The sequence below is a fragment of the Poromitra crassiceps genome (assembly GCF_964638095.1).
Source record: "Poromitra crassiceps genome assembly, chromosome: 1".
NCBI lineage: Eukaryota > Metazoa > Chordata > Actinopteri > Beryciformes > Melamphaidae > Poromitra > Poromitra crassiceps.
Window position 1 is genome coordinate 65,961,927 of NC_139623.1, and position 27,189 is coordinate 65,989,115.

Sequence of the window (27,189 nt, forward strand, 5' to 3'; positions counted from 1 at the left end):
GATGCCTTTCCAACATTAATGCAACTTTAACAACGTTGGTTATATAGGCAAGTGGAAAAAACAGTTATGTTTAGGTTTAGGCAAGGTTTGGGTTAGGCTTAAAACATTAAAAGATGGCTTTGCCGATTTTCAACCCACTTTGTATCATTACAATATCAGTATTCTGCAGACGGGCAGCCTTGACTTTGTCTTCATGTTTCCCTGCAGTTGATTCCAGGCACTTTGGTATTCTGGACATTCTGGACACAGAAGTGAACAGATGTTGCTCGAGGACGGCTGTTATTGTTTATTTTTATGTTTTCTGTATGCGCACATCCACAGAGAATTGCATCAAGAGCCTTAACAAGCATTAATTACTCATACCAGCTGGTAGGGGCGGAGTTTCTGCAGACAGACAAACAGATATTTCTAAAACATATACAGTAGAGAAGGTAAGCACTGTCCATCTGCTTATGTTACCAAGATTATAATGATACCAAGTCGGTTGAAAATCGGCAAAGCCTCCCTTTAATACTTTGAAACTGGCCACCACGCTATTTCACTAGCAGACTCTGTGTGTAACACTGATACACGTATATAAACGTGATTGGCTATGCAACGTATTTTTGGTTCAGAAACATGCAACACAGTCTCACAGAAAATTGTATAATACCAACGATATGGACCAACGTTGCTATTTTACAATTTCGGCTCGAAAATTGTAAAATAGTAACGTTCTGAGATTTTAGGGTTAGGATTAGAGTAGGGGGAGGGGTTAGAAACAGAAAATCTCCGTAAAACACGCCCAAACCACGCCCACCGCTGTAGACACATACGTTCCCATTTTACAATTTCTTAGCCGACATTGTAAAATACCAACGTTTGTCCACAAACGTTGCTATTTTACAATTTTTTGGGAGATCGGGTTGAAACATGATATATCCCTGGATTGCAGAAAGCTAAATGCAGACATTTTATTCTGGCAACCAGGCGGACTTTCCCTTAAAACGTGGCATTTCCCAGGGCATAACACTGCCTGTGTGTGTGTGTGTGTGTGTGTGTGTGTGTGTGTGTGTGTGTGTGTGTGTGTGTGTGTGTGTGTGTGTGTGTGTGTGTGTGTGTGTGTGTGTGTGTGGTCTCCAGGTGTGTGGAGTGCATGGAGCCAGTGGGCACAGTGCAGCAGTGAGTGCGGAGGGGGTGTTCAGACTCGGACGCGGAGCTGCCAGTCGCCCCCGGAGGAGTCATACCTGTGCGAGGGCGTGGTGGAGGAGGGCCGGCCCTGCAATGCACAGCCCTGCCAGGCCGGTGAGCCCGCCCCTAACACACACCCCGCCTGTGTCCACGTGGATGTGTATAGAGAGCAAAAGTTACGCCCTCGTCTGGTATATATGTATGGAATATCCACCAACCACGCCATTTATTTTTCCATAGACATTTTTTAAAATGCTTATAAAAATACCTCTACTTAACTCATTCTCTGCCAGGGTCATTTCGGTCTGTGTGCTCCCAGTGCCAGGATTTTGAGCATATTTCCTGATCTTCCAGGACCCACAGAATATTCTGTGCTAGGAATAAAATTACACAACATATCTCACAATAAAGCAGAGACTCTCTTCTTACCCCTTGTAAAAAACTGAAACTCAAAAATGTTTCCTTGTTTAGTTACAAGCAGTGGAAGTTAGCTTGTTTTCACTAAAAATGCACTCCTTGGGAGACAAATAGCAGAAAAATAGGTTTTTAGTGAAGGACACCGTTTCAAGCAGAACTCTCTTTTGAGCCTTTTACTTTTTTGCCTCAGTGACACATCAGACATATACAGTATTTGTTTTCCCCAAAAAATAAAAATAAAAATAAAAAAAAGTTTTTACTGACTTTTACTTCCTGGAACTTATTTACCAGATAGTCCAAGACTGGACGGACCAAATTAACCCTTATGCTCGCTCGCTCTCTCTCTCTCTCTCTCTCTCTCTCTCTCTCTCTCTCTCTCTCTCTCTCTCTCTCTCGCTCTCTCTCTCTCTCTCTCTCTCTTGCTCTCTCTCTCGCTCTCTCTCTCTCTCTCTCTCTCTCTCTCTCTCTCTCTCTCTCTCTCTCTCTCTCTCGTCTCACACACACGCACACAGGAATCACAGGCAGTTCCTCAATGGCCGCAAATGCTGCTCAATGCACAAATGGCCGCTCATGATCGTCGGACTCTGTTTCGGACTCTGTTTACTGCTAAATGGGTGACTATACTATAAATACTAAACGTGATTTAGCGGGTTCCTTTCATCAGTTTGACTTGAAACAATGTCACAGGCTGGGAAAGGGTCTGATCTAATGTAAACAAGCAAAACATGAAAGTACGTCCGAGTACGTCCTTGGCACAGAACGCCATTGTTAAAAGTACGTCCGAGTACGTCTTTGGCAGAGAATGAGTTAATTTAAATATTTGTACCAAAACCGAAACTTTTTTTTTCATCCGCAATTTTTGGTCCGAGTGAAATGTATGGTCTCGTGATTCCAGATATAGCTTGGTTTGACAAAGCAAAACTTTTTATAAGCATTGCCAATGGAAAAAAGAATGGCAGATGAAATCCCTTGGTTCGTATGCCTAAACTGGAAGAGGGTGTGACTTTGTCACTCTATGTGTGTGTGTGTGTGTGTGTGTGTGTGTGTGTGTGTGTGTGTGTGTGTTCATGTGTACGTGACGTGTTTGTCAACAAGTGCACCCACATGTTTCTCGATGTTGGTGTGTATTTACAGCCACTTGTCTTCTGCTCTTTCTCACATCTTCTTCATGTGTGTTTGCCTCCACCTGTCTATAAGTCAGTGCTTTGACTTAAGGAGTGCATGTTGGAAAGGGGACATTGATCGATGGAACAATAATGAAGTCATGGTCAACCGTTTTCAAGACCATGCATGTTACAATGTGTCCAAATCATTACTCTCAGACATGGCTACAATGTGTCCAAATCATTACTCTCAGACATGGCTACAGGGACACTGCTGAGCAAAGAAGAACATCTGAGCATTACAATGTAGAAAGCACCTCTGCTATTGACTGAGACAGTGTAGCACTTTCACTGAAGGGTTGTGCTTTCATTGCATAAAGCTTTCTTCCTTTGCACAGAACTGACAAATGGCCCTAGCGGCAGATTGTCACAGCTATAGATGTGTGCTTTTTTCACTTCCTCGTGCCATTAGAGGCGTATGAACACGCGTCACACTCAGATGAACACCAGTAGGCAACAGCTGGAAACACTAAAATGACGACCGCGCGCACACCAACGCAATCTCCAAAACAATTGTGAAATGGCAACGTTGTAGTTTCACAATAACGGCTCTAAAATTGTAGAATCTCAACATCCATTTGGAAACAAATGTATTTTAATTGGAAAATGTCACACCGATTATGTTTAAACGTCAGTTATGTTTAAGTAACAAAAACAACTTACAACTTGTTTAGGTGTTTAGGTAACAAAATCGACTTAGGCTACTAAAACAACTTGGTTAAGGTTAGGCTACTAAAACAACTTGGTTAGGGTTAGGCTACTAAAACAACTTGGTTAATGTTAGGATACTAAAACAACTTGGTTAAGGTTAGGCTACTATAACAACTTGGTTGAGGTTAGGCTACTATAACAACTTGGTTAAGGTTAGGCAACTAAAACAACTTGGTTAAGGTTAGGTTACTATAACAACTTGGTTAAGGTTAGGCTACTAAAACAACTTGGTTAAGGTTAGGCTACTATAACAACTTGGTTGAGGTTAGGCTACTATAACAACTTGGTTAAGGTTAGGCTACTATAACAACTTGGTTAAGGTTAGGATACTAAAACAACTTGGTAAAGGTTAGGCTACTAAAACAACTTGGTTAAGGTTAGGCAACTAAAACAACTTGGTTAAGGTTAGGTTACTATAACAACTTGGTTAAGGTTAGGCTACTAAAACAACTTGGTTAAGGTTAGGCTACTATAACAACTTGGTTAAGGTTAGGCTACTATAACAACTTGGTTAAGGTTAGGCTACTAAAACAACTTGGTTAAGGTTAGGCTACTAAAACAACTTGGTTAAGGTTAGGCTACTAAAACAACTTGGTTAAGGTTAGGCTACTAAAACAACTTGGTTAAGGTTAGGCAACTAAAACAACTTGGTTAAGGTTAGGTTACTATAACAACTTGGTTAAGCGTAGGCTACTAAAACAACTTGGTTAAGGTTAGGCTACTAAAACAACTTTGTTAAGGGTAGTATACTAAAACAACTTGGTTAAGGTTAGGCTACTAAAACAACGTGGTTATGTTAGGCTACTAAAACAACTTGGTTAAGGGTAGGCTACTAAAACAACTTGGTTAAGGTTAGGCTACTAAAACAACTTGGTTAATGTTAGGCTACTAAAACAACGTGGGTTAGGCTACTAAAACAACTTGGTTAATGTTAGGCTACTAAAACAACTTGGTTAAGGTTAGGCTACTAAAACAACTTGTTTAATGTTAGGCTACTAAAACAACTTGGTTAAGGTTAGGCTACTAAAACAACTTGGTTAAGGTTAGGCAACTAAAACAACTTGGTTAAGGTTAGGTTACTATAACAACTTGGTTAAGGGTAGGCTACTAAAACAACTTGGTTAAGGTTAGGCTACTAAAACAACTTGGTTAGGGTTGGTTTGGGTTACGGTTAAAAATCGGGACACGTTGGGAGGCACTCTCTTGTGACGAGGAAGTTACCGGTCGACCAATCCCACCCCCTCACCTTTGCTGTGACCTATTTCAATATCAGACTGTAGTTATGTTAAACAACCACCTGGCTGTCACGGCCAAACAAACGTTACCTTCTGAGAATTTTAACACCGTGTTTGTGAAATTACAACGTCCTTGGGCTGTGGACCAAAATTACTATGTCACAATTGTTTTAAGAATGGGCTGCCACACACACACACACACACACACCTGCATTTCATAAAAGTCCCAAGTTTGGCTGATGCTGCTCTGGGTGACCAATCACGTCACGGTTGTGCTCCGGAAATATAACCTATTGTGCTGCGTTCCAGACAACTCACAGGTCGGAATTTCCCAGTTGAAATTTCTGATTTCCGACCTCCAAGCGTTCCAGGTGCCCAACATTGTTGTGTGTTGGGTCACATCAGACAACTGATTCTCTGTGAAGTGTAAAGTCGGGGTCAATTTTTTACAAATAGGAACTCCGACTTTGAGTGGCGTTCCAGTGTACTTTTTCTTGTAGGAGGTTGGAAAACCCTGAGTTCCGAGTTGTCTGGAACACAGCATTAGTGGCGGAGCTCGGCTTCTAACACCTCCCCCTCCTGGCCTTGCCTCACCCCTTTAGGCAAAGGCCGTCATCATCTCTCTCGCAGCCAATCACTTCGCTCGGTGGACAGCCGCAAGCGCGATGACGTAGACAAGCCCCGCGGCGGACAGCAGAGCCCACAGACAGGTAAGACAACGGGACGCAGCGGGATCCCATGCATCAGTCACTATGGCAGCTTGGGTGACCACCACACTCACAACACCACACCAAGAGACTCAAAACCCACCACACACTCCTCAAATACACATCTATCAAAATCTCCCAAAAGAGTGTCACGTCCGCAATGGACTACTTCCAACATGGACCCTGAATGAACATGGTGAAATGGTATTTGACGTGAGGTCATGCCAGGAGATTGTGCCCTTGTCTGTAAAACATGATATTAAAACTTAATGGAGTCTTCCTTCTCTGTGAATAGCTCTGGTCGATTAGCCAATCAATTCCCCACATCCTGTTTAGTTCTCCTCTTCCTGCTTCCCCTGTTGGACAGCCATGACTGCCCAACTTTCCCCTTGCTGGCCTGGGCTCGACTGACCAGGACCCTTCTGAATGGGCAATCATGGCCTTTGCAGAGATGATTGACATATCCTAAACCAGTGGCATTCACTTCCCCTTGAAGTGGATGCAGAGGATATGGCATCAGAGCCCCATGAGTTGCAGAAAGAATGGCAGAACAAAATCTCTCCCCTCCTCCGCTCCCCCCCCCCCCCCCCCCACCACCCAGTCACGCAGCACCCTTTCCTCTTTTGGCCGAGGAGGCTGCATCCCGCATGCTAATTGGTTTTGGCCCTCTCCTTTCCTCCTCCTCCTCCCTCTCCTCCCATCCTCTCCCCACCCCTGCCTCCCTCAGTAGACTCAGCGTCAGGTGAGGAGTGGTCGGCGTGGAGTGTATGTTCTGCCACGTGTGGGGAGGGCTGGCAGAGCCGCACTCGTTTCTGTGTGTCCTCCTCCTACAGCACCCAGTGTAGCGGGCCACTGCGAGAGCAGAGACCCTGCAACAACTCTGCCGTTTGTCCAGGTAAGCCCTGTCCACTGCCACCGCCCTGCCCTCACCCAGCCCTCTGCCGGACCCCGCCCTGCCTCACCCATACAAGACACCCTGACTCCCCTCCTCAGGATCTTAACAAATACACGGCCCCAGGGTGGATTTCTGCCCTTCCCTTACAGAAAGGGCTGTGCCTGCAGATGAGAAGGACCCCTGCTGTAATGATCAGGATTCCATGGTGTTTTCCAGCCCCCTCTACATGCAGGCAGGGAGGGAGACTCCTCTCAACTCACAGATTACCACAGATTGTCATATAGATGATCCCACTTAAGCCAACTGAGCTAGCACACTAACTGATTGTTACATGGTATTGTATTGTGACATTCAGTCACAATACAATACCATAGCATGCTGGATGTTAGCCTAGTGGAGTGTGCTCCGTTGGTCTTGTGCGTGGCTGTGTGTTGTCCAGGGCATCTGTGTCTTTCCCTCTATAAATCATACCTTAGCCGCTCTGATTGCAGTGCACGGTGCTTGGGACGAATGGTCACCGTGGAGTCTGTGTTCCTCCACCTGCGGGCGAGGTTACAGGGACCGGACACGAACCTGCAAACCCCCTCAGTTTGGGGGAGATCCCTGTGAGGGCCCAGAGAAGCAGACAAAGTTCTGCAACATTGCTGTCTGTCCAGGTAAGGAACACAGTCCTCAGTATTTGGTTCAGGGGTATAGTTATGCTCACAAGATTTGAAAAACAAGTGAAGCTCTGGTTGTATGCCTGCTAGCTGTGAGTAAAACTGGCACTCACGAGTCAAACTATTCTTATTTATTCAGGGTAAACGGAAACATATGCGTTTCAGCCTTGAGCATCAGCGCTGATGATGGCTCAAGGCTGAAATGCGTATGTGTCTCTATTTGCCCTGAATAAATGAGAATAGTTTGACTCATGAGTGCATTTTTGTGTGTGACCAGATTTTGATTTTATTTCTTTACAGAAATAAATCATATGCACATACCCACCTGTAACACATTCATGTGTCCATACATCTCTTAGTAGTATAATTGACAACAGAAAAGAGAAGAAACCTAACCTACAGTATTGTCCCACCCTCCCCTCCCTACCCCTCCTCACCTTGGCTGGCTGGCTTACTCCCTTCCCCTCCCCTGGCTGGCTTCGAATGCCTTGCAATATCTATAGTGCAAAAGAAAACAAATAGATAAACAAAGCAATGACAATGGTAAAATATTGAAGGAAAAAGAGAATTAACCCATTTAAACCAGATTTTTTCCCAGACATGAAAATATCCAAATTATGTGTCATCAGTAACCCTTTGAAATATATATATATTTTTAATGGAAAAGTAGGTGGAAAACTGCACTTTATGGTCGGTCACAATTGTGACTGGTGGGATAACACAGTGCATCTAATGCGTATACTGAATTAACATATTTTTTCTATGAAGTGACCAAAATTCTTATATATCCCAGCCTAGTTATTAACACATGGGGCCTCCGTGCTAGAGGGTGGAGCCTCCATGCTGGAGGGGGAAGCATTATCCTCTTCTTCCTCTTCTTCCTCCACCACCTCCATGGGGCAGTGGGGGGAAGTCTGGCATGACCTCTGGGCGGCTCTGCGGTGCCTGCGCATGGCCCTGCTCCAATTATGTGGCTTCAGATGGGATTCCATCAGGACTAGAGGCAGTGGCAACACTTCCTCTGAAGCTGCCCGTGCCTCCTGGTTGGTGGGTGGGAGTTCCTCCTCCACCACTGGCTTTCCTCTCTCTGCATGGTGTCATCCACTTCCTCTACAGTGCGTCTTGTAGGACATTCACCCACTGATGGGACTTCTTGGGATCAAAGAAAATGTGGAAACGCCGGCCTTTGGCTTCCTACTCCTTCAGGACCGAACTGTTCATGAAGGCTGGAGGGAGGGGGTTCTATGGTGTTTTGAGACTGCTTCTTCCCTTCTCACTCTGCTTCATCCGTCCGCCTCCTCCTGTGCTCTGGACTCCTCGGCCCAGTTGATGGAAGGGTTTTTGGCCAGAAGGTGCAGGTTGGAGTCGCTGTTGGTGTGTTTTGTCCCGATGCTGTCCCTGTACAGGCTGTGTCTCCGCTGGACAGCCCCTGTGGTATCTGCATACCGCATCATCCATTTGCTCTCTGATCAGGATCTGGGCCTTCTGGATGAACACAAAGGGACTGCAGAACTCTACTGCAGAAACATCCAGGCTCAGCTGCTCCAACTTCTCATACCAGCTCTGCATCTTCCTTGGGTGGAAGGCCAGCATGCTGATCTTCTCCATGTGCTGCTGATGTAAAGCAGCTTCTCTGCCTTGGTGAGGACCACCGCTCGCATCGTGTGGGTGACGTGTTCCTTGGAAGTGATGATCTGGTCCATGTCTGTATGGAGGCCTGCAGCACGGGACGTCCCACCTCACACTGCTGCACCATAAACTTGTCCTACGCTTGGCACTGGTGCTGCACCAGGCTGTACACTGCGTCACTGATCAACATCCAGTTCCTCTGCCTCTCATGTATCGTGCCATTGAGTGGAAGGAAGATGAGCTCCTTCATTTCAGGGAGGAGGCCCTGCATCACCAGGTTAGATAGAATCTCCGATGGTACAACACACATCATCTCCCAGGTGCCGTAGTGCCCATGAGCCATGGTGGTAGAGTAGCACTGTGTCTGTGAAGGCTGCCGTCTTGTCCTCTGACAAACCATCATGCATGCATCATGCATCATGCATGGATGCAGTTCTTGACTGCAAAAATCAAGACCCATCCCTAATGTAAGTACATGTATACCTAGATGCTCTGTGTTATCCCACCGGTCACTATCGTTCCCATCGAAATGTTTACTCATTCTATGACCACACTGAAAAAAACTTCTAACTGCAAATGCATATCAATACTAGACTGAAGATGATGTGTAGAAAAAAAATATTTGTCCTAACGTTATGTTAACATACTTTAATAACCTTTTGTTTTGGAGCTTTGGTGCAGCCACACTCTTCTCGTGGTGCAACCCGGACATAAACAGTTCTGGTCATGTGACAATTTACACTAAACATGTCACACATAATGTGTCACATGTTTATTTCAATGAGACCCTTTATTATTTCAATATTTGTTGGACATGCATTGATACATCATTCCGTCACATTTGTAAAGCCAAAGTATAAAAAAATATTAATAATTTATTAAATTAAAATAATTATTTATTTATTCTATAATTATATTTTTTATGGTAATTATTTTGACCGATAATGGGATTAAATGGGTTAAATAATTACATACATAGTAATTTGATCAGGTAATGATAATGAACATGGATGCACGATGATATCGGCACGCTATCGGTATCGGCCGATAAGGGCTTTAAAATGAAATATCTGCATCGGCAACGAAACAAACATTTCTGCCGATATGACACTTTAATTATGCCCAAATGAGTGCCGGTTTTATATTTGTAGTGTTCATTGCTGCAACCACGCACCCAACAGTGCTTAAGCCTTGGAGCTGTGCACGCTACCTTCTACTGCTAGCTGTGAGTGTCTTGGCAAATTAAATTACGAAATAAAAAATAAAAACAAATTTTCACTAATAACTTAACATGCTAGACCTAACATAGCAAGACCTAATACACCTGATGTTACATTCTCAAAAAAAGTTTAAGCCCATGAAGAAGCCCCCCAAAGAAACAAAAAACAAATCATAAATCAAACAATGTGACGTTGTAAAGTAACATAACTTAACTTATCAGGAAACCAGGGAACTTGAAATTAATCTTCTGTTAGCTATATAGCCAAACACTACAAGCAATGTGAGTTAGTAGAGAAACATGGAATTTCTTGAAAACTAGCATCAGCAGGAACATCCTGGTTTATATCAGTTATCACAGACATTTCAGACAAGGTAGTTTAGCAAGAACCTATGTACATCCTACAGACTCTTATACCCCTTTCACACCAAGGGTCCAACCAGGGTTATTCCCAGCTGGATTTTGTGTTGACTGACTTGGTGTGAATTTTACAAGAGAAGGGTTGAACATGGCTCAAGTAACCCTGGTCCGAACCTGGTTGTTGGTACAGTATGCAAGTGCTATTAGTGATATCAACAGATGGCAAGCATAAAAATATGGGCTCATGTCAATTTTTCAGTGTTTCAAATTGTAATTATTCTTAGATAATAGCTACTCAGCCAGGCCATGCTCATGCAGCGACCGACAGTGGGGGTTTTCGGCATCCTATGGTTTATGTTTTTAGTGAGTTTGTGAATGTCTTTTATGCTTGATTGCCTACGATCATGAATAAGTGCTTTTAGACATTCGACAACTGATCTGCAGTGATGGAGCTTTTTAATCTTTGCTGCTTTGTGGACTCTCTCTGACCAACTTAATTCTGGTATGCAGCGGGGTCTCACCTCCTTCTCCGAGGATACAAATGTACTCCTACTGCTACATCTGAATACACAGAATCAACTCAGTGCGCTAGATCTTCAGCTGCCATACTTGGTCCGAAGGGATTACAACAATATTCCGATCTATGATCATCTGAGAGGACTAAAGAAAAGGAAGTGGGGGAAAAGAGGTGGTCTCAGAAGGAAACAGCAGCGCAGCCGTGTTCCCCTGCCCTCCCTGGTCATGGGAAACACCCTGCCCTCCCTGGTCATAGGAAATGCCCTGCCCTCCCTGGTCATGGGAAACACCCTGCCCTCCCTGGTCATAGGAAATGCCCTGCCCTCCCTGGTCATGGGAAACACCCTGCCCTCCCTGGTCATAGGAAATGCCCTGCCCTCCCTGGTCATGGGAAACACCCAGCCCTTCCTGGTCATGGGAAACACCCTGCCCTTCCTGGTCATGGGAAACACCCTGCCCTCCCTGGTCATAGGAAATGCCCTGTCCTCCTTGGTCATGGGAAATGCCCTGCCCTCCCTGGTCATGGGAAACACCCTGCCCTCCCTGGTCATAGGAAATGCCCTGCCCTCCCTGGTCATGGGAAACACCCTGCCCTCCCTGGTCATAGGAAATGCCCTGCCCTCCCTGGTCATGGGAAACACCCTGCCCTTCCTGGTCATGGAAAACACCCTGCCCTCCCTGGTCATGGGAAACGCCCTGCCCTCCCTGGTCATGGGAAACACTCTGCCCTCCCTGGTCATGGGAAACACCCTGCCCTCCCTGGTCATAGGAAACACCCTGCCCTCCCTGGTCATGGGAAACACCCTGCCTTCCCTGGTCATGGGAAACACCCTGCCCTCCCTGGTCATGGGAAACACCCTGCCCTCCCTGGTCATGGGAAACACTCTGCCCTCCCTGGTCATGGGAAACACCCTGCCCTCCCTGGTCATGGGAAACACCCTGCCCTCCCTGGTCATGGGAAACACCCTGCCCTCCCTGGTCATGGGAAACGTCGTGCCCTCCCTGGTCATGGGAAACACCCTGCCCTCCCTGGTCATAGGAAACACCCTGCCCTCCCTGGTCATGGGAAACACCCTGCCCTCCCTGGTCATAGGAAATGCCCTGCCCTCCCTGGTCATGGGAAACACCCTGCCCTCCCTGGTCATAGGAAATGCCCTGCCCTCCCTGGTCATGGGAAACACCCTGCCCTTCCTGGTCATGGAAAACACCCTGCCCTCCCTGGTCATGGGAAATGCCCTGCCCTCCCTGGTCATAGGAAATGCCCTGCCCTCCCTGGTCATGGGAAACACTCTGCCCTCCCTGGTCATGGGAAATTCCCTGCCCTCCCTGGTCATGGGAAACACCCTGCCCTCCCTGGTCATAGGAAATGCCCTGCCCTCCCTGGTCATGGGAAACACCCTGTCCTTCCTGGTCATGGAAAACACCCTGCCCTCCCTGGTCATGGGAAACGCCCTGCCCTCCCTGGTCATGGGAAACACTCTGCCCTCCCTGGTCATGGGAAACACCCTGCCCTCCCTGGTCATGGGAAACACCCTGCCCTCCCTGGTCATGGGAAACGTCGTGCCCTCCCTGGTCATGGGAAACGCCCTGCCCTCCCTGGTCATGGGAAACGCCCAGCCCTTGTGAAATAAACTTGACGAGCTGCAAGAAAACGCTCGCTTCCACTGGGATTATAGAGACAGTCCTGGCTTACCGAGAAGGATTCGGATATGGTATTCCATTTCGCCTGGATCGGGAAGCAGAGGCAACAGGAAAATCTCGTGGAGGGGGTGTGTGCATCTACTGTATGTCAACAAGCAGTATTGCAGCTCTGTGACTGTGACTGTGAAAATGTTTGTTTTGATGCCTTGTGAATTCGTATGTGATGTATTGTTTTTAACTTCTGGACGGCTGAACTTTTTTTTTAATCTTCGCGTACCAATAAAGAAACCTTGACCTTGACCGTGTCCTCTATACTGTTACTATTTTCCTAACTGGTTTTGTCAGGAAAAATTATATTCCACAGTGAGTTTACTTTAAGCCAAGCAATTATTTTGTAAGAGAATATGTCCAATTTTTCAAACTGTGCAAAATGCACTTCATTTAAACCATAGGTCAAACAAACTGAAATTAATTAGGCTACATATTCAGCCCAAGGCATATCCACACGGAATGACTAACACCTTTGTTCATCATTCTTTTGTGTTCTTGTTGTCTGCGGCCCGGCTGTCCCTAGTGGACGGATTGTGGAATGAGTGGTCTAGCTGGAGTTCCTGCTCCAGCTCCTGCTCCAATGGGACCATGCAGCGAACCAGGGAGTGTAACGGCCCCTCGTACGGAGGCTCCGAGTGCCGCGGAGAGTGGCTGGAGACTGTCGACTGCTTCCTCGGGGACTGCCCGGGTACGATAGGGGCGTGGCCGTAGTCTGGCCAACATTTTAGTGAAGTCCATACATCCTTAGCTGGGGAATCTGGAAAAATGTTGACCATTTAAAATCAATTTCTTGCCATTTTAAAATAGATTTGCATTGTTTATTTCCATGTGAAACTGAAAAAAAAATACTTACAGTAGGCTATAGCCTAATGTCCTGCATTTGACAACAGCCCAATTATTATGATACCATTAGGTGTGCAGATTTGCCAAGGAGGACCTCTTAAAGCAACACAGTCTCACAGAAAATTGTAAAATAGCAACGTTTTGGACCAACGTTGCTATGTTACAATTTCGGCTCGAAAATTGTAAAATGGTACCGTTCTGAGATCTTAGGGTTAGGGTTAGGGTAGGGGGAGGGGTTAGAAACAGAAAATCTCCGTAAACCACGCCCACCCCTGTAGAAACGTACGTTACCATTTTACAATTTTGGAGCCGAAATTGTAACATGGCAACGTTGGTCCACAAACTTTGCTATTTTACAATTTATTGGGAGATCGGGTTGCTTGAAGAGCTACTATATAGAGAGTTTTAAGCGCTGTTAAAGATGACTTACTAACACAACAGTATTTAAATATCTCTACTAGTATAATTAGAGAGCGATTCCGGCACGGCGCACAACTGCCCAACTGCGCATGCGTGAAGCACATGCCAGTTGAGCAGGCGTGAGGGAGAGGTTGCGCAGTGGCCGAACTGTGTTTGCGATATTGCAGTTCTGTCTAATGCTTTCATGTCTTACTTGCTCTTGTCAGTGGATGGCAAGTGGCAGCCCTGGTCACTATGGGCGGTTTGTACCAAGACCTGTGGCGGGGGGAGCCAGCAGAGACAGAGGATTTGTTTTGGGCCCTTTTTTGGAGGCCAGCCTTGTCCTGGGGACCCAGAGGAGGTCCGCCGCTGCAGCGAAAAGAAATGCCCAGGTCAGCGAATGAGAAGACTGATTGCGTTATCAATATTACACCAGACTGAAAACTGTCTTACATAAGAAATGTATTTGAAAGCTGTCGTAGCCACTTTACATATGACACAATTCAACACACTTTATTTCTACTCTTCTCTGATGCAGAACCCCACGAAATCTGTGGAGAGGACAACTTCTCCAATGTTGTTTGGAAGATGACTCCAGCTGGGGATACAGCAGCAGTACGCTGTCCTCCCAATGCCATGGGTGAGCTCCCCCCCCACCTTCCATCTCCCTCCCTGATCCATACCCTGACCCAAGATCATCCATAACACACTAAACCCCCATGCTGTCGGAGAGGTTAGACCAGGAACAACCCCCACACATTAATGATATTGAACCCCTATCGGTGTCCCCACACAGGGCTCATCCTGCGCCGCTGCACCCTGGATGAGGAGGGCATCGCCTACTGGGAGAATCCCACATATATGAAATGTATCTCCAATGATTACCGCAGTCTCCAAACTTCGGTAATTATTTTTAGGGGTTCAAGCCCCGAAGGGGCTGGAAACCCTATTGTATTTGCTATGTTTAATCTTCTTCTCTATTCTTTTTCTTCTTCCGTAAAACTGTATAAACGTCAGAAACCCTAAGGCCCACAGTAACCAAACTTTGCACAACCAATCTTTAGCGATATAACAGCCCAGGCTAACCCCCAGATCTCCTTTGGGGCCCTGGGCCCAGCCCTACAGAGAACCCTTACAGCAGAATGTGAATGGGCGCTCACATGCACCTGGAGGTCAGTAGTTGACCTGGGTGACCGCAGAGACCTGAAATTTGGCCCAATGACATATATTCAAGCCCCTTCCAAGCGGCAATACCAGGCTTGAACACCTAGTATTGCCGCTTGCGGCTATATTTATTATTATTATTATTATTATTATTATTATTATTATTATTATTATTGTTATTATTATTGTTATTATTATTGTTATTATTATTATTACTAGTGCAGTGCCCGTTCCCCCATGCACCACCCCGTGGGCGCTTCCCCCCGCACACACACCTAAGCGCAAGTTTGAAGTCGATCCGACAAACGGTTCTCGAGATACGCGAAGGACAGACATACAGAGAGTCCTGGAATAAGTCCAAATTGCATGAAATGCGGCACCGCACTCCATCGGGGTCCGAGCAGCGCACTCCCCAAGTTTGAAGTCACAATCGGACAAATGTTTCTCGAGATAAACTGCTTTTTGTGTTGCCAGCAGGTGGCACTATGTCAAATTGCAAGAAATTCAGCGCCGCACTACTTCGAGTTCCCAGGAGCACACTTCCCAAGTTTGAAGTCAATCGGATGAACGGTTCTCAAGATAAACCACTTTTTGTGTTGCCAGTAGGTGGCGCTGTGCTGAATTGCACAAAAATTGGCACTGCTCTATGTCAGGTTCCCAGCAGCACACTTGCCAAGTTTGAAGTCGATCAGATGAATGGCTATGGACATAAAGCACTTTTTGTGTGGCCAGTAGGTGGCGCTATGCCAAATTGCACATAATTCAGCTCCCTGCACCTCCTTGAATCCCCCTAAGCGCACTCCTCGAGTTTGAAGTCGATCGGACGAACGGTTCTCAAGATAAACCACTTTTTGTGTGACCAATAGGTGGCGCTGTGCCGAATTGCATGAAATTCGGCACTGCACTGTGTCAAGTTCCCCTCAGCACACTCCCCAAAGTTGAAGTCGATCGGACGAATGGTTCTTGAGATAAACCACATTTTCTATGTTGCCAGTAGGTGGCGCTATGCCAAATTGCACAAAATCAGGGCACTGCACTGCACAATAGGGCACACTCCCAAAGTTTGAAGTCGATCCGACCAACGGTTCTCGATGGCATGCAGCAGATGATGCTCATCCATAAGCAGTGGTGGAAATGGCCAGGTTTTACTCTGGGAACCCTACTTACACAGGATGCGGGTTCCCGGAAGTGGTGTTGCCCTAAAGCAGAGGTTCTCAAATGTTTTTCAGCCAAGGACCCCTTATAAGATAGAAAATATACCGGGGACCCCCTCATTCTAATTTGTGATTTTGGGCTCAGCTTGTTTCCACGGTAACGTGCTTGACATTTAAATGGATAGGTTTGTCAGATTATAATGTAATCCATGAACCATTTTAGATTTAAAGCTTAACATATTTTCGTTGAACTATGAAGCTTTTGCACACAAAAGTGTTTTTTTTTTCCCTGAAAACTTTTCGCGGACCCCCTGGCAAAGTGCCATGGACCTCTGGGGGTCCCCGGATCCCCATTTGAGAGCCACTGCCCTAGAGGATATTATTTCTGAATGCGTGACTCATTATAGCCTACCATTATAGCCACGTAGGGGGTTAGGGTTAGGGTTAGGGTTAACCCTAACCCTAACCCTAACCCTAACCCTCTCTCTCATGTTTACTTAACACCCCCCCCCCATTCAATCTCAAGGAGTCCATGTTGACTTAGTTAACGACCCTGCGTTTACTGTCATACCGAACCGACCTGGATAGCTAGGCTTAGATAGTGAGGTAATATGCAGTTGTGCGGTGGTAGCATGGAGGGGGGTGTTTCCAGGACGCTGGATTACACCGTTAAGGCTTCTTGAGGTGTCGTGGGCCTAATTTAACGAAACGTCGGTGAATGAAGGTGCCCACTTGAAAACTTGAAAACCCCAATGACATGCTTCATACTGCTGTTGGCTAGGGTAGGTAACTGGTGATTTGTGTCTTGTTTATTAGTTTGTTAGCCTGTTAGCTTGTTTTATTCTGGATTGGGCTTCTAAATGTGTTTTTCCTCGGATTTTGGCACAAGGGATAGTAACATCTTGTCCTGTGTATTAATTAATACTCACCTCCTCAATGACCCTACGGCCAGATCAGTTGGAGCTTGAAGGAGCGCAGAACTGAACACAAATGTTCAAATATTGAACGTGTTTCGCGTCCGGATCGCACGGAAACAGGGCACTGCACTCCGTCGGGTCGCCATCAGCGCATTCCCCGAGTTTCAAGTGGATTCAACCAACGGTTCTCGAGATACGCGAAGGACAGACAGAGAGACAGAGAGACAGAGAGACAGACGCTATCGTATTGTAGATTATCGCCGGATGAGGTAACACAGGGGCACAAACCTGCGACCCTCGTGTTGGTAGGCAGGGAGTCTACACTACCCGGACGCCCATTATTACTATTATTATTACGTGTTCATTTGTGTGTTTACAATTTATGTACTTGCAAGAAATAAAAGTTTGCAATAGTCAACCAAATTATTCTAGAGAAATTTAGAAATTTGCACCAGGCCATGGGCGTCATTAGGCCATTGGCATCATTAGGTCTGGGCATTGTCGACTATAGCCCAAATGTTTTATGAATAGCCCTGGATCTCTCTCTCTCTCTCTCTCTTTTTTCAAATAGCCCCAGCCTGCAGATCTATTCATCTGTCACTCATGCTTTAAAGCCCTCAAAAATAACATGACACAGTATATAGTTGATAATAAATGCAACAATTTGCTTCCTCTCTGGAAGGAAGAGACATCACTCTCATCACAGCATTACAATTTTGCATTGGGGTTAGACTTTGGGGACAGTTCTATTGAAGTGAATGGGGCAGGCATGGAAAGACCCACTATAAACCATCATACAGTATCTGTGTTGTTTTACCTTTGATTGAAAAATGCTTCCACAGATTGCAAAATTCGAACACATGTGATGTGAGTGATGTATTCTCCTCCTTTATAGGTTCTTTGTCTGTTTGTCAATCAAGACCAATGTTGAACTTTAAAGACCCTGGCAGAAACCTTCCCACTATTTATATAATATAATAATAATAATATATATTATATATAACTATGTAACTTAGGCTCGTACTGTAACTGTAAGCCTCAAAAGTAAGCTGTAAGCCTTAAAAAGTAGGAGACATTAGTTTCAACCCAATTCCTAAATATTGCCTATTCCCTGTTTTCACTGCTGTTTAAGGCTGGGGTTGAAGTGGGCAGTAGTTAATGCCCATTATCCCCCATTTTTGTGAGTCATAAGACATTGGACGAATGATAAAGCTGCTCCCGGTTGTCTGTCAAAGCTGAGAAAATCCCGCCCCGCCCTCCCAACCCCCTTTTTTAAATGTGTGTTTCAAAAGTCTGATCTAGTTCTTTACATTAAACACATGGTGTTTTTGTATCTGTTGGTGAGCTAGTTCTTTACATTAAACACATACAGTATATGCTGGTGTTTTTGTATCTGTTGGTGAGCTAGTTCTTTACATTAAACACATATGGTGTTTTTGTATCTGTTGGTGAGCTAGTTCTTTACATTAAACACATATATGCTGGTGTTTTTGTATCTGTTGGTGAGCTAGTTCTTTACATTAAACACATATGCTGGTGTTTTTGTATCTGTTGGTGAGCTACTTCTTTACATTAAACACATATATGCTGGTGTTTTTTATCTGTTGGTGAGCTACTTCTTTACATTAAACACATATGCTGGTGTTTTTGTATCTGTTGGTGAGCTACTTCTTTACATTAAACACATGTTTTTGTATCTGTTGGTGAGCTACTTCTTTACATTAAACACATATATGCTGGTGTTTTTGTATCTGTTGGTGAGCTAGTTCTTTACATTAAACATATACTGTATGCTGGTGTTTTTGTATCTGTTGGTGAGCTAGTTCTTTACATTAAACATATATGCTGGTGTTTTTGTATCTGTTGGTGAGCTAGTTCTTTACATTAAACACATAGTATGCTGGTGTTTTTATATCTGTTGGTGAGCTATTTTCCATTATTTCTTATAACATTCATGGGTGTCTGGGAAAGATCACAGTCTAGTTGCCTGGGCTGCTTCGTCCATATACGGGTGTGGGTGTTCCTTGCTGGTTGCTCGACTGTCATTGGCTATTGCGGAGCATTCTACAGACTCGGCTGCAGCCAGCTCGTATCATGCCTCCACAGTCTGCAGAGAGCAGCCTTCAGAGCATACAGTAGTTGAATCGCTTTGAGAACATAGAGATTGCAGCTCATAATTTTTACTTGGCGACATTCAATTCTGTTCAAATTTGACTGCGTGGTTAATAACATATTTTCCTGTGGTGTGACAAATTCAAAACACATATTTAAAAATATGTATGTTTGGTTTCCAGGGACTTTACACTTTGAGAACCACTGATCTAGTTTTTCAGTATTCTCAAATTGCCCCCCCCCCCCCCCCCCCCCCTTCGGAAGGCCCTAAATCTCAAAGGTAACACAAGTACAGTACATAACGTAAGATTTAGGGGAAAGAGGGGGGGAATTAACAACTGCAAAAAGCAGTAAAAATGGGGGTGATTTTTGATTAGCATTGTGGGGGGGGGGGGGGTGTTTTGGTCTTCAGAAAACAGACTTGTCATATAACTTGATTGAAAGAACTAACAGAACTTTCTCCGCTAGACTCGGGAACACCTGTCCAAAGCACAACGTGGCCTTGTGGGAGATGGAGTTTCGGAGGTGATGACCAAGCTGAGGGAGACGTCTAGTGATGGGACCAGCTACAGCGGCGATCTGTTGGCCATCGTGGATGTGCTGAAGAACATGACAGAGATCTTCAGGAGGGCCTACTACAGTCCTAGCAGTGCAGACATGAGGGTGAATTGGGAGGGGGAGCTTTAGACGAGGGTTACGCAGATATATGGGTTGGCCAAATATACTATTTCAATGGTTTTTCCACCCTGACAAGAACAAAATTCTGGTGGAATCATGGCATGAAAAATGGTCAAATTTAATATTTGCTTAAAATATTGGCATCTCCAATCCCCAAAATATCGGTACCTGCCTTTCAAAAACCCATATTGGTCTAACCCCATTTTGGACAAAGGTGGGTACAATACACAAAGACCTCACTTCAAAACGCAACGGTAATGAATGACCTGATATGTTTTCTCTTTGTTCTTCAGAACTTTGTCCAGTCTGTTAGTAATCTGCTGATGGAGGAGAACAGGGAGAGATGGGAGGAAGCACAACTGGTCAGTGCCACTCTGTCTTCTCTTTCTAATACAGGAATGTAGTTACTGTAGACGCTTAGACTGAGATACAGGTGGAGAAGGAGTCTGTGATTGACAGAGCGAGAGGGTGAAGAGAGAAGTGCTGCTAATGGACAGAAATAGCTGGAGATAACAAGTAACAGAGCAGACACCCACTCCTCAATCTGTTCATATCACTGTCCATCTAGTCTCGACGCCAGACCCATGAGAGTTCTTACACTGTTACTGCATGCTGCAGATCTCTCTCTGGGTCTCCAATCAGTAACGACTTTGCGATCAGACAACACGGGAGGTGCAGCCCATTTGCTCTCTCATCGGTGCTATGACCTGTCACTCATTCAATTTAAACCCGCCTTCAAAACCAGCAGTGGCTGTTAACTGGCACAGACTCACTTATGTAGTATGCGGAGCGCAGCGATTCAACGTCCATCCATCCACTCATCCATCCATCCTCAGGAGGATGTGTCACCATTCAAGCACCAGAGCAACATCAAAGACACCAGGCTCTCCGCAGAGTCTGTTGAGAGCCTGGTGACGCAAGGTTAGGCTGCTTAGTGCTCTCCTGACATTTTGTGAAATGAGCATGATGCCTTAAAAAGCCAAATGCCCTTTGGGTACTGAGGGTTAAGACCCTTAACCCTCAGTACTGAGGGTACAACACAGTTTTGGTGACTGACAAACAGCTAACATTAGTGTGGTGTGTTCTATGTTGTTTAATTCTATGTGTGAGTAACAGGAAGGCTTGTGCAAGATAGCCTATATAGGTTGCTGGGGGCGGGTTGTTATGGTTGGTTACTTCCTAGAGCTACAGAGTTGACATGTTGCTATGCTAGATAGATTTGATCATAGTTCACAGTTTGTCTCGCGTTGCTTCTTTTTGAATGTAACGACAGTTAGCTAGCTAACTATGGCTAATGCTTGTGCTAACATTAGTTAACATTTTGGTAGGCAGCTAGCGAACATTGTTAGCTAGCTGTCATATAATTGATGATGTCACTAGCAGGAGACAACAGTAAACACTACCGCAAGGCACTCTGGGTATTGTGGCATTTTCAGTTTTGTAGAAGAGTAGTTCAGTTTTCTCATAACTGTGGTATATTAGTGTGGTATACGCTAAATATATCACAGCTGTGAGCCAATCAGATTGCTTGATTTGAGAGAGCCGTTTTACAGTGGGACGAGCTGAATGAACTCCAAAACTGATGAAAGACCTTGCAAATGTCAAGAATTTCAACGGCTCTGAATAGTCAGCCAAAATCCATAATCTCTTTGTCTTTCTCTTGGTTTTTCTCTCTCTCTGTCTCTATCTCTGTCTCTCTGTGTGTCTGTCTGCCTGTCTGTCTGTCTGTCTGTGTCTCTCTCTCTCTCTCTGCCTCTGTGTGTCTCTCTCCCAGCTGGGGCCGAACATAAAGGAGCTGTTTCGTCTGGTTGAGGACTTCGTGGACGTCATCGGCCTGAGAATGAAGGATTTTCAGGACATGTATGAGGTCACTGATAACCTAGGTCAGCCTTTATTTCCCCACCTGGTCATACACAGCTGTCTCTGCTTAACAAATGAGCATCCTTATGATAGTGTTTTTCACTGATGATTGATCTTCACAACTACAAAGGCTGTACATCAAGGAAGGGCTGGGGAGGTGAGGGTGGTCCATTGGTCAAGCAGACTGTCCCGTAAGATGCGGTCCCAGGTAGTCCCCGATGTTGTGTCCATGAAGAGCTAAGGGTCCTGTCAAAGCTGATTTTCAGACTGTCAGTACAAATCAGATTGTTTGCATAAAGATTGGAGTCAGCTTGTTTTGATCAAGTCCTAACAGAAAAATAAGGAGTGGATGGAGAAATATTGTATATATATAATATAGGGCTGTCAGCGTTAACGCGTTAATTAACGCGTTAATTACGATGCGATTAAGGGCCGACCATAACGTGTAATTTTTTTAATCTCGTTAATCGCATGCCGCTATTTTGTCCCTTCGATGCACCCGTACTTGTAGTCAAGCCGGTCGCAGCGGTTTCCTGTCTCCTGCTGTTGCAGGCATGGAAAAGAAAGACATCAAAACACTTCTAAATGGCTCCTTTTACTTAAAAAAAAACTCCCAAATGGCACAGTGGACAAGTCAACAGTAGTTCAATCAGGAGAGACTAGAGACCAATGAATACAATTATATTTATTACAATAATGTGAATGATGCTTTACAGAAAGAATGATGAGAATAAGGTATTGTTATTAGTCTTTGGCGGTTAGACACCACAGGGAGATCTTGAGAGAGCTGCATCAGCCCAGATCAGCATCCAGATATATCCCCTGTGAGTCTAGATACTGGTAGTGCTGGTGATCTCCTTCTGAGACTCCATGATGAGACTCTTCCGACTGAAGAATCGGATAGGTCTGCGATGACCGGGAGGAGAGGGGGAGGAGGAGGGTGCGAGACTGACAGCAGCAGTGTTGAGAGGCTGAATGGGACAGAAAAAAGCATATTTAAGGAAACCGCCGCCAAGCGATTGGCTTACGACGGGGGTGCGAAGCAATGTGATAGGCTTACACTGGAGGTGTGTGGGATGAGAAGTGATCAGCAGTGATGTGACACTATGCTATTGGTTAAAAGAGACTATCCGGCAACCAGCTGATTATTCAATTTAAACCTGGAAATTGACAGCATATTATGAGCTTGTGAGTAGATTGAAGAGTGGAGATAGAAAAGTGAATTAAGGAAGTGTAAAATGCATATTTTAGTCTTCTTCGCTTGAACTTACGTTAGAACTACATTTTGCACCTTGTGTAAAACAGAATTAAAATATAACTGAAGTACATCGAGTTTGAGCTATCACCTAAAAGCTAAGCATACTGGAGCAGCTAGCGTCGCCGTAGCCTCAACGCGAGACTCATCAGTCATTCTTCCTTCAGAGTCTCGGATGCGTGGGTCCTCTAGTCACTGGGAGGTCGGCTCCAATGGCTTCACGCGACATACATGTCATCAATCACAATAAAACTGTACCTACCTCACACACAATGTTGTTATCCAATGCTACGGCGCCAATGTACTCCAAAATCTTCCTTAGTTTCCAATACCGAGCCATTATTCACATGGAAGTGCCAAAGTTTTTAGCTCAGACACAGCCTTCTTCGGCTGTGTCATTTTGGGTTTTGCCATCGGAAGTATCGGTTCTGGAGCGTATACTGCACTGTTTACAATTGTGCATTTATTTTCTGTTCAAGATATATTTTGTAGACATTGTTACCTCCTGTCTCCATGGCACTTCTATTGAATTGAAAATATATAATTCAAGATCACAAAGTACATTTATTTGCATTCATTTGATTCCCAATCACGACACACTGGTAAGAATTATTAATATTTAATTAAAAATGCTTTGAAATACAAAATAATGGCATTTTAAACATGCGATATAAGAATGTGATTAATCGCAAATAACTATTAATAGCAAGATTAATCGCGATTAAGAAAAATTATCGTTTGACAGCCCTAATTTTATATAACGCTCTGAGTCTGGGGGGCTAATAACATTAGCCAGCTGCCTGGACTCTTCTGTATATCCTTACAACAGCTACGAGGAGAGGAGCTTGTGAACATACCCACAGTCAAAGCACTTTCCTGAGATATCCATATAAAAACTCTCCTTGTGCTTTACCCCAAATAAAACCTCCAGTGTCTGTTTGGATGACGCCAAAGGATAAACAAACAGCTAACGTTTAGCTGATGGCTGCTTGTGTGCTAAACTTGTGTGGGCCTCATTTTATACCCGGGAGTTGTAACGTTATGAAACATATTTCCTGGCATATGCAGGCAGTTGGACAACCTGGTAAGTTCTGAAAATATGTCTATTGCGTTATTCCAGCTAACGTTATGCCGACTATGAAAGGCTAGTGCTTATGCAAGCTAGCCAACATTACTATGATGAGCAGGCGGTTAGCTTGATAACGTTAGCTGGAGTAATCAAACACATTTTCTGAACTTACCACTTCAGTCCCCAACCAACGTTACTTCCTCGCGCACCTTTCTCAAAACAATGTCCTTTTTATTGCAGTCCGATCACACATCAAGCAGCGTCTCAAGCAGTGTCTGGTCTATGTACAGTAACCTAGGTCTATAACGCGACCAGCTTCTCCAGCCAGTGACGGCTTGAGACTGGCTGCCCCAGCTGTCAATCATCCATTTTTATATAATTAAATAACTACTTAAAAACAAACTGATCAGAAAAATGTGCACTTGGACAGGCATTAGCGTGATAAGAACTATCTAAAATGATAGAAACCACCTTTCGGAAAAAAATATCTGACATGTTCTTTGATTGTTTAGTTTGGCTCATTTTCCCATCCACTAACATGGCGGAGGCGGGCCTTGTGACCTATACAGGTACCCGCCCCCAGAGCGGTGATCTAACATGCTGCGGCCTCACTAAAGGGGACCTGACGTGGCGTCCATCTTTATATGTCGATGGTTCTTACGTGTAAAATTCATTGGGATTTTTGTATGGGAATTTCGATTTTCTGAAAATCAAGTAAAAAACACACATTTATGCTTAGAAAATAATAAAAGTGGTCCTCATTTGTGAAGATGATCTTGCTGAACACAAACTTCACTGTTTCATAAACGTTTGTTAACCTTATTTCAAACATTTAACAAAAAAAACATACAAATCCCATTGATTTTTATACGTAAGAGCCGGAAATTCTCCAGGTCCACGTCCAGGTCTTCCGCACTCTATTGTACGTAGAGAGCTAACAGTCATTCTTCTAGGGCGTCCCGGTGGCTCACCTACTGTAGTAGGGTGCGTACCACAAAGGCTTATGCTTTGTTCACACCATACGCCAAAGCCAGGCTAAAGCCATGCTGAAGCTGAGTGATGCTGAGTGCCACGCTAAAGCGGTCACACCAGAAACACTTTTTTCCTCAGTGCCTGGCTCGGAGCTGCTCCTCCAGCCCCTCCCCACCCTCACAACTTGCATTCACTTCACAACAGAAGCTGAAACTATCGGTTCAGCGTAGCTTTAGCGTGGCTTCAGCGTGGCGTGGTGTGCGGCTGGTGTGAACGGACTTGCCTGTTAACAAGGACGCCAAAATGAAACTGTGTGGTTTCAGAGTGGGATTTGCGTATGGTGTGAATGTGCACTAAGTCCTTCGCGCTGCCGACCCGAGTTCGAATCCGACACGTGGTCCTTTGCATGTCATCCCCTCTCTCTCACCCCACCTTTCCTGTCTGCCTACTATCCTATCAAATAAAGGCAAAATGCCCCCCCCACCCACCAAAAGAAAAAGAAAAAACCACACACAAAAACAGCCATTCTTCTACATTCCATAATTGTGTTAACGTCTTGTAAATTAAATAACAGTGCAGCTTTATAATTCATCAATTTCCTGGGGACCCCCTGGGAACACCCTCAAGGACCCCTGATGACACCCCCCCCCAAACCCCGTTGAGAGCCACTGTCTACAATGTCAATTATTTTATGGTGACTGTCAAGATATCAAGGCACCACAGGATCCCTGCTTACTGCAGTGTTCCATTTTTATCTGCTAGTATCTATCTCACGAGAACATAGTCAGGCCAAACATGATCAGTCTCCCATGGGAAAAAGGTCTCGAGTCGCGGGAGTCTAAATCCACATTCACAACCGCCCGCTACTGCCTTCCAGCTCGCTTACTGTAAACGCTCTCTTTTTCACAAATAGGGGGAAAAAGTAGAGCGAGCATCACAGAGGCCCTGGTGCTCTCGCTGACCCACACTTGAAAAACAAGGCCGAGTTTGAGCTGAGTCAAGGGACAGTATGTGGGAATGGAGGCCAGGTGAGAGGTCCTGTTTATAGCCGTGCCACCTCGCTGTCTGGAGCCAAATCGCCTCCCACGCCACCACCGTACGTCCCCTGGCTACCGACCTCCACCTCCCTCCCACACCTCAAAACATAAGCTTTTTTTTTTTTCTTTTTTTTTTTTCAACATAGTTCACTTGGAGTTTTTTTTTTTTTTTTTCCCTCCGGGAGGATAAAGAAAGCAATGAAGACGTATAGGATGTGGGATTTCACTGATGTTATCTGATCCGCCGAACTGATCGGCTGAACCGATCTCACTCGTTCTTTCTCTTGTTTTCCTTCTCTCTCGTTCCTTCTGCCTCCCTCGCTCGCTTGCTCTCTCTCTCTCTCTCTCTCTCTCAAAATGAATACATGTCACTTTATTGAAGTATACTTATTGCCAAAGCAAAAGCAAAACCAGATCCAATTAATTTGTTGAAAAAGCCTCTGCTTGTGCACTCAGCGAGAAGGAAGCTGCTGTCACAGACGCTGTGGCTTTTAAGGGGGATGGACATGATCACACCTGTGAATACTTTTGGGCATAAACACGCCTATATGCAGGTTTGCACCGAGGTGACAACAAGGCGCTATTCGCGCGCAAAACAGGCGCTAACGCAAAATTACCGCCTTTGCGACGATAGAGCCCTAAATGACTGGTTAAGGTGGATGTTTCTTTTGCAGTGTACATTTCATTTTGAATATTGGATGGTAAGTAAGTCATTGCCTGTCTGTCTCCCTGCTACAGTTTTGAGCATCCACAAGCGTCCAGTGGTGGGTAATGCCGATATCAGCTTCCCCATGAAGGGCTGGAGGGGGATGGTGGACTGGGCTCGCAACTCCGAGGACAGAGTCACCGTCTCCAAGAGCATCCTCTCCACTGGTAAGCCAGGTAAGAGCAGTAAAACACCTTAGAAACTCTCTATAAAGCTGAGAAGAGGTAGATAAGAGGGGAACTTATCACCCAGCTTCCAAAGTGTCATCTGCCTCCAGGTTGGACGGAGGTGTTGCATTCTGAGCTGCTTTTCTGCTCACCACAGCTGTAAAGAGGTTATCTGAGTTACTGCTGCCTTTCTTTAGTAGTTAGTCTGTAGTTAGCTAGTAAAGTAAAGTACTTGGTGTATATAATAATTTAATACTGTGCAAAAGTCACATGAATATGCTTTCAAGAGTATTGAAATGGAAAGTATTATTCTAATAATGTAACAAGAAAGTCCATGAGAAAAATACAGTTTGTCTAGTGCAGGGGTTCCCAACATTTTTTGTGCCAAGGACCGGTAGATACATGGGAAAAAATGTTGTGGACCGGTTGTCAATTTTAATGGTTTTAGTTACATATATATGTACCAGAGGAGGTTTTTCCAGT

At 44.9% G+C, this 27,189-nt stretch overlaps 1 protein-coding gene across 1 annotated transcript in view; it reads left to right on the forward strand.

The window, feature by feature from the left end:
• LOC310790940 (adhesion G protein-coupled receptor B1-like) overlaps positions 1–27,189 on the forward strand; it is a gene marked incomplete at its 5' end in the record, with an annotated part of 240,863 nt that overhangs the window by 95,394 nt on the left and 118,280 nt on the right. Inside the window, 12 exons of the mRNA XM_083652649.1 lie at positions 1,123–1,284; positions 5,299–5,406; positions 6,131–6,298; positions 6,790–6,954; positions 12,897–13,061; positions 13,843–14,007; positions 14,154–14,255; positions 14,412–14,518; positions 19,431–19,625; positions 19,934–20,002; positions 21,415–21,523; positions 26,572–26,715. Of these exons, the coding sequence (XP_083508775.1) occupies positions 1,123–1,284; positions 5,299–5,406; positions 6,131–6,298; positions 6,790–6,954; positions 12,897–13,061; positions 13,843–14,007; positions 14,154–14,255; positions 14,412–14,518; positions 19,431–19,625; positions 19,934–20,002; positions 21,415–21,523; positions 26,572–26,715 (1,659 nt within the window). The remainder of the gene's footprint in view (positions 1–1,122; positions 1,285–5,298; positions 5,407–6,130; positions 6,299–6,789; positions 6,955–12,896; positions 13,062–13,842; positions 14,008–14,153; positions 14,256–14,411; positions 14,519–19,430; positions 19,626–19,933; positions 20,003–21,414; positions 21,524–26,571; positions 26,716–27,189) is intronic.